Source organism: Diabrotica undecimpunctata, chromosome 3 (genome assembly GCF_040954645.1).
Source record: "Diabrotica undecimpunctata isolate CICGRU chromosome 3, icDiaUnde3, whole genome shotgun sequence".
NCBI lineage: Eukaryota > Metazoa > Arthropoda > Insecta > Coleoptera > Chrysomelidae > Diabrotica > Diabrotica undecimpunctata.
In genome coordinates, this window is record NC_092805.1 from 44,833,759 (window position 1) to 44,849,185 (window position 15,427).

At 33.3% G+C, this 15,427-nt stretch overlaps 2 protein-coding genes across 3 annotated transcripts in view; both read left to right on the forward strand.

Annotated features, from left to right (window-relative positions):
* The window catches only part of Traf4 (TNF receptor associated factor 4), a 559,644-nt gene that overhangs the window by 331,306 nt on the left and 212,911 nt on the right, over positions 1-15,427 (forward strand). The window lies entirely within an intron of this gene.
* On the forward strand, positions 74-10,754 carry LOC140436756 (uncharacterized). Of its 2 annotated transcripts, XM_072525825.1 has the most exons (3): positions 75-565; positions 5,032-5,085; positions 9,576-10,754. In XM_072525825.1, the coding sequence occupies exons 1-3, from the start codon at positions 114-116 to the stop codon at positions 10,657-10,659; spliced, it is 1,590 nt and encodes a 529-aa protein (XP_072381926.1). In that variant the 5' UTR covers positions 75-113; the 3' UTR covers positions 10,660-10,754. The 2 variants fall into 2 exon arrangements, with proteins under 2 accessions (XP_072381927.1, XP_072381926.1); XM_072525826.1 differs by lacking the exon at positions 5,032-5,085 and having other exon boundaries at positions 74-565.

Sequence of the window (15,427 nt, forward strand, 5' to 3'; positions counted from 1 at the left end):
TCTTTTTTAAATACCTTAAGTTCTTTGATAGCGAAAAAAAAAACAACTCTTAGATTATTATAAATAAAGAAAAAATAATGAAATAAAGTGACATTCACTAACGTCGCACAACGATGAAGTGGCTGGTTCTTCTTTCCGTCGTAGCATTCAGTGCAGCTCTGCCAACTCTTCGCGGTAGACACCTTTCCATTGGTGATGATGGCACTGTAACTCTTATTGGATCCAACGGTTTCGAAATTGATATTTTCAAAAGTATTACTAACCCCAACATCGTCGATGCTATTCTAAGAAGCCCACGTGGACCTACCAGGTCTTTTCAAATTGACGAGGTCAACAATATTAGAGAAGTCAGCAACCGTAATGTCTTCGGATATTCCACTTATCATGATTTCAACCAGGCTGATATCCTTGCCAAAATCTTCCGTCAGTATCAAGGTTCGATAGCCGAAAACCAATACTACAGTCTTCTGAATAGAATTCAATTATTGGTCGAAGGTGGAGTTCTTAACGAAGCCATTTATGATATTTTGAAGGAATGGGACCAGTACAATTTACACGATGTTAGGTAAGAAAAAATGATACATTCACTAACAATTTTTTTTACAGTTTTTGCTATATATATATATATATATATATATATATATATATATATATATATATATATATATATATACATATACAACCGTCAATTCAATTTCAAATGTATTCATGTATTCAGCAGGGTGAATTCAGAGGTTCAATCTGTTTATGAATAATGGCAAAAAAAGTCAGCTACTTCATTGATATAATAGAATACGTTTCGTTTTTTTATTTTTAAAAGCTTTCTCAGTTCTCTACAAAAAATAATGATAATAAGGTAAAATATTAATAATAGATAAAAAATGTCACAAACATCCAAATTTTCAAAAATGTCCTGAAATTTCTATCACTCTGACCAAAGTTTAAATTTTAACTCTCCTTCAAGGATTATTCTGTTTACATTTTCATACCAGAGATAGAAAACATACTGTCCTATTCTGAAGCCAATGCCCTTCCCTAATTAAGTTCATCTTCCAACAATATTCTTACTAACTTACATAAACCTCTCAATAATAGATCTGATTTAATTTATAAACAAACATCCACATTATGAAAAAAAACACCCTGGCCTAATGGTATTAACTCAAAAAGGAAAAAATTGTTGACAAGAAACTAACCAAATCTGTCCATAATTACAATAACTACTCTACCAGGTTTTATTGTCTTCCCAAAATTTACAAGCTACAACTAAGCATGCGACCCATATTATTATCAATAAATGCTCCTAACACTGATCTAGCTTAATTCCTAACAGAAATTCTACCACAAGCATACAATTATAATCATGACTTCAACATACATAACAGATTCTTTGTAGTTTGGTGAATTCATTAATAATTATCAGTTACTAAGAGGAAATGTATTAGTGAGCTTTGACGTGATATCCTTGTTTATACGTCTTCCACTTTCCAGTGTATTAACCTTCCTCGGAAACCATTGGAATTAAATTCAAACTCACAGTTCAGTATCGTGAACAACTTTCTTTGAACTATTAAAATTGACCTTCAATGACAAATTTGATCATGAAATTTTTGGAATTTCCCCCATTTTAGTTAATCTTGTACTACACGACCTTATTAAAGAATCTAATTCTAGCAACTGTAACTGATAAGGCTTTGAGCACCTTATCAGTCTTCAATAGCTTTTATCCTTACCTTTGTGAAATGGCTAGCAACCGTTTCTTAAATTATTACTCATCACACCTAACCTGATATAAACACAACCTCGTACAAGCCCTCAGTCTTAGAGTAAACACGTTGATACATCCGCTATACAAAGATGAATCTTTTAATCTACTGAAGTCCATTCCCATTGATAACTCCTATTCCATTTCTATCTTCAATAAATATCGATTTTCCAAAATCTATGGGCATTTTATTACAGAAAGATCCAATGGGTTAAAATCAGCGTCCATTTCTAAAAACATACTGACGAACAACCCCCGTTCACTCCAGAATGAGCCACAAAATATGCTTCGCACTCTTACTTCTCACAAATCACAAATAAGCTTATTAAACTCTTCAATACCTTACCGGTTTAAAAAACAGGCTTATAGGCTTAAAAAACATCAGTGCACCATTCCTGTGGCATTTGTTTTTTTCCCAGCCTTTGACTATTATACTGTGAATTTGGTGCATAATGCTGTTACCTCCATGTTTCATGAGCCCTACAGGAATACAGTCCACTCCTGGGGTGTTGATATTTTTGAGGTAGGTGATTGCGTCTCTCACTTCCAATATTGAAATAGGTTCTACGTGGGTTTTATTGTATTTTAAATTCATTAGTTATTTCTAAGACTTGACGTAGCACAAAAATCCGGTCAATTGTTTGCCTACTTGGCCTAAGACCGCTTTGATATTCACCAAGGAGTTCTTCCACGTATGTACTTAAACGGCTGTACAGGTTTTTGAAAAATATTTTGTATATTGTGTTTAGAAGAATTATACCCCTATAATTTTAACATTCCACCCTTGTTGTGCAGTGGACATATGATTTCAGTGCACCATTTCTCTGGCATTTGTTCTTTTTTCCAGACTTTGACTATTAATATATATGATATACTGATTTAATATTGATACCCATCTGCTTTGTATTGTGTCACTGGTACTAACTATAAATCCATTGTTGTCCCTAGACATCGACAGCCGTGGTTTAAATTATTTTCTTGTCTTGTCTGGGACGTTATAGAACTTTCTAGTTTTATTTTTTCTTTTTAGTAATTAAAGCTCTTGCATAATCTGGTTCTCCAAGGTCCGTTTTTTTTTTCGATGCACGCGTTTTTCCTCCTTTCTGAGTTCTTTGTAAATATGTTTGTTCCTTATGTAGTGTTCTTCTTTGTTGAATAAGTGTGTATGCATAATTTTTTCTTTTGGTAATATCTTCACATTCATCATCAAACCAAACGATGCGTGATGTGGGTTCTTATGGTTCTAGGATTTCATCTGCCGCTTCCTTAATTGTTCTTCTACATATATTACATTGCGTGCTAGCTGTTAAATTTTTCTGAAAACTGCAAAATCTTTTCTTATATTTCCATTGTCGTTGGTAAAACTGTCAGCACTGCATTTACCGATGTATGGACTATATACATTTATTTCCCTACTTTTGCGTTAAGATCTCATTTATTTCCCTACTTTTGCATTAAGATCTCCAATTATGATCTTGATGTCGTTTCTGGGGAATATGTCGTAGATTGTCTCTACCTCGTCATATAATTGATCTTTGACATCCTCTTCTATGTCTTCTGTTGGGGCGTGTACATTTATTAGACTGATGTTAAAAAACTTATCCCCTCCTCTTAGATAACATATTCGTGGGCTTATTGGTTTAAAGTTCAGGACAAGATGTTTTGCTTTTTCATAATGAAATGAGATGAAATCATTATTGGTCTTGTGACGGGTGTAATTAATATCGCCTTGTCTGTTTTGGATAATTTTTTGGCCAGTCCATCTAACTTTTACACAGCAGTAATGTGTGCTTTACATTGAGTTAGTACGTCTATTAATGTTTTAATATTTGCAAGTTTATAGAGTGTACGCACGTTCTAAGTATGTATTTTTAAATCTTTGTCCTTATTTCGTTGCATTGGTCGTCCTCGTAAGTTCCGTCCGGTTTCTTTAGCTATAGATCTCGTAAAAACGTTTTTTACGAGATAGAATTGTTAATCCCTAAGCCCAACCCCCAAACTGGAGGGCCAGGGACTCTTCTGTTAGGATTGCCATACCTTTATCTGTTTATATCCTCGCTTATGTTCTTCTTCTTTAAGTTCTATCTTCTATCGAAGGTTGGAAATCATCATGGCTATGCGGACTCTGTTGACTGCCGCTCTAAAAAGTTCTGCACTACTACATTCAAACCATTCCTTTAAGTTTTTAAGCCAGGATATTCTTCGTCTTCCCACATTTCTCTTTTCTCGGATTTTGCCTTGCATAATAAGTTGTAATAATGCGTATTTTTGCCCTCTCATCACATGTCCTAAGTACTCAAGTTTTCGTCTTTTGATAGTTAATATAATCTCCGCCCCATTTCCTATCATTCTAGTTACTTCCACGTTTGACATTATTTGAATCCATGATATTCGTAGGATTCTTCTGTAACACCAGAATTCAAAGGCGGCCAACTTATCGCTTATGTTAGGCAGACCTAATATGGCACCGAAAGAAGAAGAAAAAGGTCCATGTTGATTGCTGCACGGAACAACTGCTCTACCCCTTGTCCGGTCCAATGTCTATATTTCGTAACCATGAGAATTTTTTACGGCCTATCCATTTTTTACCCTCAACGTAACGTTAGAGAAGCTTCCTCTTCTTTTTTTTATATAGACATGACTGCCTGTTTTTCAGTGTGCCTCCAGTAAGTTGGGGTTCCATCGTTTTCGTGATCTTTCTACTGATCGTCTTCCTATTGGGAACCGTCTCTTGCCGTCTTTACTAATCTATTTGTTATCATTCGGCGTATATGATCGTTGTATTCTACTCTTCTATTTCTTACCCCTTACTTGATGTTCTCCACCTTGCATCTACGTTGTATAAGATTAAGATCTTAAATAATATAAAAGATAAAGTAATTTGTTCGGCTGTCTAATTTTATGCGTTGTAAGATAACAGTTATTTAAAATTACATATTTAATATTTTTTACTGTGAATTCTTTAAGCTGTTTATTTTCCTTAAAATATTTTACACTATTTTATACTATTGTGTAATATCAAACTTTTGGAAAGTGGAAGATAGAAGCTTGCCTGAGATACGTTGGTCAGCCAACGTTACTATATAACAAAAATCTAAGATCTAAATATATAAAAATATCCTCCAAAATATGCAGATAACGTCATTTAGTGCCATAAATTCGTTTGCTTAAGAAATAACAGCTTTTCGCCAGACTTTTATGCAAACCTTTACATTGGTATTTATGTACTTTACTGTCACTATATAATTTATTCTGTTTAATTTTAGCGATATTGTCCCATCCCAACAAAGAGAAAATCTTTTACCCGTGCACGAACAATGGTACGTATATTATTATATCATCTACTACACAACATAAATTGACAGCCTACCGTAGCATGTTACATAGATTAATAGAAATTCCATGTCAAAAAAACAACTTCAAAATAGAACAGAATGTCATTAAGCAAATAGCGGTAAACAATGGGTACAACGAACAAACAATAAATAAAATTTTAAATCAACAACTACATAAGAACACCCTGAAACTAGTATTCCCACCATCAGAGAAAAAACCCAGTACCTTCTGCTCGATTTCATATACAGCCAAGATAAGAACAAAAATAGCCAAACACATAAACAGAAAGAAATAAAACCAGCTTTCAGGGCAAAAAATACCTTTAGCAAATATAATAAGAACAACAAAAGCCAAAAAAACGCTTAAACAGTAGTGTATATAAACTTACACGTGGCGACTGTCCAAATACTTACATCGGTCAAACTGGTAGAATTTTAACAAACGGATAGCAGAGCACAAAAGGGCTTTCAATAATAGAAAAACAGATTCTACGTACGCACTTCACCTTTTACAACATAAACATTCTTTTAATGACCGATGCCAAATTCTTCACATTCAAAATAAAGTCCTTAGGCTATCTTTATTAGAATCTATGAATATTAACAAATTAAAAATAAACAAACTTAATTCTGAATGACCAACTTAAGACAAACAGTTCTCCCCTCCTCAACTTATTCAGTTAAAGACTAAAAAGTATAAACGCATAACAAAACTAGATCATTTACCACAACGGGACCTTTTTTATACACATCCTACAAAAAAAACTAACAAAAAACATAAAAAACGGCCTAAAAAATTAACAAAACACTAATAAAAACCGGCGGAAGTCAACAAAAAAATAAACAAAAAACAAAAAACCCGGGACGTAGGTCCCAAACACTGAAGCATTAAGTCTCCGAACCGGGCGTAGTCTGGAGCGGAGGCTTAAAGCTCAAGCAATATAAAAATAAAAAATAAAAAATAAAAATAAAAATAAAAACGTTTATTGCCATTCTAAGATATTTACATGTCAAAAACTTTTGCCTTCTTTCTTCTTCGGCGTCCCGCTCGTGCACCGCCAGCGCTTGAAGATTTCTCCTTTCGGCTTCTGGGTTTTCCTGGGTGGTGTCCTCGTCTGCTTCTGTAGGTACTTGAATCGGCAAACGTACCTACTTCCCTGCACGCCTGGTTAGACCCTGATCAGGTGGTCGATCAGTCTGTGGGTGGATCTATGTATCCTCTGGATAGCTCAAGCAAGCAATTTTAGATTCATGGACAAGCCACTAGAGGATTACAGAAATAAAGCGCGTCACGCTGTCCTGAATTTGAATTGGTTAAGGAACCATGTTGGAGTTCTATTACCCAGTCCAAAAGAGCATTTGGCTAATAAATGTGCTCCTATCGCGCATTTGAGTATTATAGGGGGAAATGGATGGTCTGGAGCATTGGAGCGGGATGGAGTGACTTCTGTTTTCTTCTTCTTTCAGTACCCTGTCCAATTATCAAATGTTGGCGATTATATTGGCAATAATAACTTTGTTTACGGCGGCTCTAAATAAATTAGTATTGGTCTCTTGATACCATTCTCGGAGGTTTCGGAGCCAGGATATTCTTCTTCGGCCTGGGCCTCCCCTTCCGGCGATCTTACCCTGTACTATGAAGTGTAGAAGATTATACCTCTCTGGATGTCTTATTACATGACCGAAATATTGTAACTTTCGAATTTTTATCGGTTTTGTTATTTCTGTGCCCTTTTTCATTCGATGTAAAACTGTTTGTTATTTGATCAACCCAACATATCCGCAATACTCGTCGATAAATTCACAACTTAGAGACCTCCAATTTTTTTATTAATGTCTCTGTAAAGGGTCCAGATCTCCGTACCATACAGCAATGTGCAGAATATGTAGAAGCGTAATAATCTCATGTTAAGGTTTAACGTAATATCTCTATTAATTAGAATTTTCTTTAATTTATAGAATGCGGCTCTGGCTTTTTCAATGCATATTCTTATTTCTTTATTTATATTACAGTTATCGTTAACGTTTGCGCCCAAATAGGTTATATTGTGGACTCTTTCTAACTCTATTCCATACGCTCTGATGTTCGTTGTTTGTAACTCCGCTTTGCTGACAAACATAAGTTTTGTCCATAAGTTGCAATTCGTTGCAAATCTTCTTCATTGGAGGCAATAAGTACCGTGTCGTCTGCATATCTGAGATTGTTGACATTAATTCCGTTGATTTTAATGCCTGTATCTTCAACTAAGGCTTCTTTGAAAATAAATTCGGAGTAGATATTAAAAAGTAGAGGCGATAGAATACATCCTTGCCTCACTCCACGTCGTATTTTCACTGCTTCCGTCGTGTTGTGTACAAATCGTATGTTTGCACAATGATGCCAATAAAAATTTTTGATAATACGGAGGTCTCGGTTATCAATTCTCACCTGTTGCAAGACATCTATAAGTTTGTCATGGTTTACTCGGTCAAATGCCTTTTCGAAGTCAATATAATACATATATACCGATTGTTCGATATCCCTACATCTTTGAACCATGACCTGCAAACTGAAGAGTGCTTATTTGGTTCCAAGGTTTTTTCTGAAACCAAATTGTGTTTCACTTAGTTGTATTTATGTTTTGTTGTAAATTCTCGAGTGCAGTATTCTTAGGAAAATTTTCAGTACATGACTCATCAGACTGATAGTGCGATGATCGCTACACTGTTTGGCATTCTGTTGCAGCCAGTCGGTTGGTATAGGTCCTGTTCTGAGGAATTTCGTCTGGACCGGTTACTTTCCTATTCTTTGATAGCTTTATAGCTCTTTCCGTTTCATTGAGTGTTATGTTTGGACCCGCCGATATATTTTCGATTTGAATTTCTGTTCTATCGTTATCAAATAGCTCCTCAATATATTTTTCCACCTCTCTAATCTGTCTTGTTCATTGACTTTAATATTTCCTTATTTATCAAGTAAACTACTTGCAGTTGATCTATATGTTCCAGTTATTTCTTTCACATTTTTGTACATATTAAACGTGTCATTCTTTTTCTGTAGTTCTTTTATTTTAAGACATTTGTTGCTGTACCATTTTTCTTTTGCATCCCGGATTTTCCTTCTGATTTCTTTATGAATTTTATTGTATTCTTGTGCCTATTCTGATAAATGATTTTATTCTTATTTATTTTCCATTATCACAGCAATTGTGCTGGATAACGGCCTGGGAAGTCCTGTGTGCTTGTACTCTCCTGCTGGATCTTGGTGTCCGAGGACCATTATCAGTATACCTTTTCTTATCATATGATGATTGTGCCATTATGATTGAACTAGGGAATAATAATGGGATGGTTTCCCGTTGCCTTCCCCGTCGCAGTAGCACAACCATTTAAACTGCTCCAGTCATGCTTGTGATAGTCCAGTTTCAAGCCGATCCAGAATTATTTCCTCTGCGCGTTGATCTGGTTCTGATGATCGCTGCTGCCCTTCATCACATATAGGGATTCTATATAATAATTTAAATCAAGGGATTGTCACTTCCTCCATCCACACCGTACCGAAGGAAATCTTTCCCGCCGTGGCTGCCGTTGTGGACGTCATCCGTGACCCTGGATAAGGGACCCTAAGTAGGTACTAGTTTCCCGGATCGGGAAACACCTGGAATCTGCGGAAACAGGGCATTAATTCATTTTCCCTGATAGCACTATCCAGAGGAGTTCCTACCCACTACCCATAACTTCTGTTTTACCTGAGTTAATACACCTCGCTCCGATGAATTGTTACATCCGAACGTAATTCTAAAGGGTGAACATGTCTCATATGCTACGTTTAATTGAATTGCTTGCTTGAAATAGATCACTTAAGAAAGGCACTCTAGCGAAATAGCTTTAGTGATAATGCGTTATAATAAATTTTATGGAAGTTTTGAAAACAAAAGTTTTTAGTGTTTTGTATCGTTTTATCCCATATAAATACAATATTTACTTAAACTTGCTACAAGGAAACAGTTTCAGAACCTATTTAAGAATATTGCTTGCTCATAAGTGTTACTATAACCTGAAAAGATAAATGCACTATTATGAATGGGGCATGAATCAGGCGTGAAAAAGATGCAATAATCAGAAAACTTTTTAAATGAAGAGGACCGGTGTGACGACGAACCAAGTAAAGACAAAAACTTAGGTAACTTGACAACTTAGAGTATGAAAAAAGATAAAAAAGGAGTTAATGGGTGCAGAAGAGTTTCCTCAGACCAGGAAGAATGAAGAATTGTTTTAAAGGAGACTTTAGCTCATGTTAGTTCAACATTCTGTTGATAATTTCACAGTTAAAAGAGAAAATTACAAATTCGATACAAGAGAGACAACAGCCTTTATTTTTTAATTGCTTATTTATTATAACATATTACCAAAAATTTTTCAGCACTATAAATTAATAATATTACTATACTATATTTAATTAAAACGTACATATAAATAATATATATATATTTTAGGGACCTCAATAGGGAAACATTAATCCAGCCTCTTCAGTCAGTTTTGGAACAAATTAGAGAAAAACGCCAACTTCAGCAAGAATTATTAAAATCTGAAAAGTATTTTGATCTAAAGGATCAAAACCTTGATCTTTTATTAGGAGAAACGTATAATACTGACAAAGTTTTGAAACTTATTTACAACGAACAAATTGGCCAGCTGCCAATAAGTCCTTCAAATATACTTTTGATAAGGCCAAACGGAGAAGACAAACCTATCGATGTTAATTTTGTTGATCAATTCGTACAAAAGCAGGATTCAATTAATTTGGAAGTCCAAGAGTTCATCGACAATAAAGATGTCGGTTCACCATACTTGATTTTCGAACAAAGGCTTCTGAATATCGAAATAGAAAAGTTCATTCAACAACTAGCCTACCATCAAAATCTAATTAATCGCAAAATTGAACAATATTTAGGACAACCCGAGGTGATTCCTAACGAATTAGTATATCAACAAAGATTAATCTTTAAACAAGCCTACCCTTTGCTTCAAAGATTGACAGAAGAAGTTTTGTTTATAAATCGCAAAATTATAGAACTGCGTGGACAAGGAATAATGGCGGAAAGAGAATTTTTCGTACAGCAAAAAATAATGTCTTTGTTAAGTCAACAAGTGATAAAATTATTGTTAGTTCAACAAATTCACTTGAAACAACAAATACAATCATTAGTAGCAAAAGGTGATGCAGTTTCTAGAGATTTAGTTCTCTTCCAACAAACTACTCAACAACAATTGCAAAACACTATTAGCTCTTTTATCAAGCAACTTCTATTAGAACAATCATCTTTCAAGGATTTAGTCGAAAAATACGTTCAACAAGGTTCAGTAGTACCCCAAGAATTTCTTTCTCATTATTACATAATCTACAAAGAATTACTTCAATTGATTGGCCAAGCAGATACCATTCCTAAAGCAATGTTGTACCAACAATATGTAATGCACCAACAAATTGTACTTTTGCTAAAACAACAAGTCAATCTTATGCCCCAACCAACTTTCCCACTTCAATCTAAGAATCTGTTGCAACAACTTCCTTATTAAAAAGAAGCGTTAAGAGCTACTTTTTGTTTTATAAAAAAAAGTAGAATGTAGTATGTAAACCTATATTTATTAAATAAATATTGTTTTTGTTAAAATTTGATTTTACCCTATTTAGTTTAAAGTATATTTGTGAATTTAAAGAAAAAATCAATGCACTAATTCTCGAGTGGAGACGATTGGAAATTAAAATTGATGTCTCATAAATTATGCTTGATTCAGCAAGATTTTTTCTTAAAGTGTCTTCTAATGAGAACCAAGAAAAATGGACTCTTGTAGGCAACATATTGACCGACCACAACAAATTCTTAGACCTAATAGATTTTTTCACAACTAATGGTTCTGTCAATTACATGTATATTTACGAAGCATGAGACATAGACTCCTACCATTTTTCTATTTTTCCCACATTGAACGGTACAAAACGATATTGGCAACGAAACATAGATTTCTCTTTTTATACTTGTAATGTTAGAGTTTCGAATAGACCCAGAGCGTTAAGCGCCCTGGTCAATGAATTAAAAACATACAAGATGGGTTTGGCAGCAATTTAGAAAACAAGGCGGCTAGAAAAGGATATCCGAGATACAAAAACACACACCATCTTTTCAAGTAGTTAAGATACAGGAAATAAGGAATTTAGGGTGGCATTTATAGTCGATAATAAACTAAAACAATTAAGGCGTTCAGCGCCAAAGTGACTTAAGCGACAAAAAATATTAAATTGTCTTTTCTATTCTATCGGCTTCTGTGAGAGTTAAATTATGATGCCAAAGTGGTATAAACGACAATTTAAAGCGGGAATATTATAAGTTTAATTGAAAGTTTATTCTGGCAACATTGCCAAAACGTGATCATTTGATGCCAGAGTGACTTAAGCGCCAAACTCTATGTGACTATTGCTTTACAACAGTACCACTGTTTGTAGTGATTTATTAATTCGTTTGTTGTGTTTTATTAGTAAAATGTCAAGTTTTAAGAGTAGGACTGATAAAATCTTAAATATATGTTCTTCGATGTTTAGTTCAGTGATCACTTCTGGTAAGTTTATTTATTAAGCATTCTAATGTTATTTTAGACATTGAAGATCTTGGAGGTTATGTGTATGGATTCGTTTTCATAAAGATATTTTTATCAAAGATTTATTTTGTTAAAGTTAACAGATAAAAAGAAATCTTTGATAATCATACTTTATCAAAATATCTTAGAAGTACATGTTTTATAATCCCATCCAATTTATTATTAATATTTAAAACGAGCCATTCCAGCCAAGTATACCACTTATTTTTACTCATAGATACACTTGTTTAAATCGAAAACGTCCAAAAAATATACAAGCTTATAGTAATTATTTGTATTATTAATCATTCGTAATGCTCTAACAAAATATCCGTTGTGAATTTTTGGATAAAAATAGAATAAACCGCCAAATTGGCACTTAAGCTACTTTCGCATTTTAAAATTTATTTTGTAGTGGTGCATAACACACACTTTGGTAGTTAAGCTACTGTGGCAATGTCTTCTATGCTCAGTTAAATGAGTAGAAACAAGTTTAATAAGATTTATTTTTAGGTGGTTCTGATCATGGAAGCCCTAAAGTTGATAACCAAAAAGAAAATATAAAAAATTTAAACAAAATTGATGAGTTTGAAACCATAAAAACAGATGTTTGTAACGATGGTAACGATATTTGTCGATATACGGAATTAAATAGTTTATCTGGAAGTAGTGTAATTGAAGAAGCAGTATCTCACGATATTTTATTAATAGACCAGTCAAATAAAAGCTTAGATGGCAGTTTTCAACTTAGTTCCAATATTGGTATTTTAAACAATGAATATTTTCAGTATAATGGTATTGACTTAAATATTCAAGATAATAGTTTCAGTGATGTATTATTTTCTTCTGTAGAGTTACCAAGTAATATCTCTGATATATGCATTGAACTTAATATAGATAAGCAAGATTTAGATCGAAGGCTCATTGATGAAAATAATGATGCAAATAAAGATATAAGCTTCATACCTAAAGAGAATAGTACAATGGCCACGAAATACAAGCCTGCTTCAACATTGGAGGAAAACATCACTAACTAAAATATTAGAGCAGTTTTACAAGATCAAACTAATAGTCAACAAGGTATACCAGCAGTATTCGATGAGAAGCTTAATGTTTTAAGTGTTTCTAACGAACAAGTTTTAGACATGGAAAAAAAAAATATCAAAAAAACGGAAAAGGAATGAAAATGAATGGAAAAAAAATATACGTAAGCGTTTAAGAAATAGAGGGGAAGAGTACACATCAGTAAAAGGAAAAACTATTAATGCGAGATCGTATAGATTTTTTTTGTGTAAATGTAAATTCAATTGTGAAAACAATTTTTCAGATGAAACAAGAAAACATATCCACAGCAATTTTTATAATTTGAAAAACTGGGAGTTACAAACCATGTATATTCAGTCAGCAGTAAAAGTTTGCGCAGTAGGAAGAAAACGCACAGAAAAAGAAATAAGTAGAAGGGCATATACCCGCAAATATTTCTTAAAAAACTCGGAAAATAAGGAAAAAGAGGTATGCAAAAATGTTTTTAAACACACATTGCGTTTAAGTGACCAACGAATAGCCTATGCAATAGCAAAAATATCACCAGACGATAATAGAGGAAGGCATATACCCCATAACAAAACCAAGCCAGAATCTTTAAAACTAATTCCAAATTTTATTCAAAAGTTTCCAGCCTACCAATCTCATTATTCCAGAAAGAAAAATCCGAACAGACTTTATTTATCACCAACATTAAATAAAACAATAATGTATAATCTCTATTTAGAGCATTGTAAAGTGCAGGAGCCAGAAATAAAACCTGAAGAGTCATACATATTCAGGAAAATATTTAATGAAGATTTTAATCTTTATTTCCATTCTCCACAAAAAGATACTTGTAAAACATGTAACACCCTAAAAAATAAAATTGAATACTGTGTAAATGAGGCTGAAAAAAATAAACTAAAAAATGATTTAAATGACCATCATGTTTTGGCAGAAAGAGAACGACTAGCTCTAAACACAGATCAGTATTCCAGCAAATCAGATGACTTTAATACTGTTGTAATTTGTTTCGATTTAATGAAAACACTCCCTACAGCAGACTTAGATGTTAACATTGTATACTATAAGAGGCAACTGTGGACTTATTTACTTGGAATACATAATTTAACTACCGAAGAGGTCTTTATGTATTTATGGCATGAAGGTTTAGCTTCTAGAGGACCTGATATAGCTTCATGTCTATTACACTGTTTCAAACATAATATGGGTGAAAAAGATAATGTAATTATGTATAGTGACCAATGTGCAGGTCAAAATAAAAACATAACAATGGTCACTTTGATGGACTACGTAGTAAATAATAAAAACTTCAAACCAAAGAAAATTGAACACAAATTTTTAGTACCTGGTCACTCATACTTGCCCTGTGATCAGGATTTCGGAGTTATTGGGAAATCCAAAAAAACTATAAAAATATATTTTTGCGACAAGATTGGTCCAAGGTGGTCACTTCTGCAAGAAAAAAGAACCCATTTGTTGTTGTGGAAATGAGTTCTACCGATTTCATTTCTCAAGCTGAGCTCGCTGGAAGAATTACAAATAGAAAAACGAATATCGAGAAGGAAGCGGTAAACTGGAGAAAAATAATGCATCTCCAAGTTAGCGAAGGAAGTGATCTGTTAATGCTATATAAAAATCATTTGAACGATAATATTAACTTTCAGAAAGTAAATTTAAAGAAAAGAAAAGCTCCGACTAGACCAGATACTTTACCTTTGTTATATCCCCGTGGAAGGAAAATTGACGAAAAAAAACTTAAGGATATCAGTGATCTGATGCCTTACATTCCACCTATATCACAAGAATTTTATGGTAATTTGACTGGTGTTAATGAAGCGGATGAGTATATTTGGTCAAGATCTGATGAAGAAAGTATAGACTGACAGTCGGAACAATTATAATTTTGTACTTTTATTTGTATAAAATACATTTTTTAAATACTTTAGCAATATTTTTATTTTTTATATTTTTTGTTGTTGTTTTTACATGGTGTTATTAACAATCATACTAACTTAAGTACATAAAATATCAATATTGAACAATTTAAAGTGTGCCAAACTGACCTATGCACTAAGTCAACTGTTTTCGCTTGAAAATTATTTATTGGTGTGTCTAATCTGTGTTATTTCATTTTGATAATTTTTTTCAACTCATAATATGTAATTAAACAGACACTTATGCTTAAAATATTTTAATTTTTTAAAATAGTGGAAATATTGATTGTAATGCCAAAGTGACCTATCCACCAGCAGTTTATGCTTTAAGTGCCACATTCATGAATATCAAGATGGGCCAAAGGAGGCTAAGCGCCATTTATTTCAATAAATAAATATATATAAAGTGTTTTGATCCAGTTAACCATAAAAGTTAATAGTTTTTTATCAATATGACATTTAACAGAATAATTTTCATAGGTATCATTAAAATTCTAACATGAACGTAATGTAGGCTTATCTTTGATCGCCATTTTCCAACATTTTGTCGTTTGTCGCTACTTTGGCGCTGAACGCCTCAATTATAAACAAGATTTTCAAGCAGTTAATGAACAGAATTACCCCCGTGCTGACGTATCGGCAGATCATATGCCTGTTATTAGTAAATTTAGGTTTAGATTTAAAAAGGTTACAAAAAAGAATAGTAACAAAAACTGTGATATGAGAAG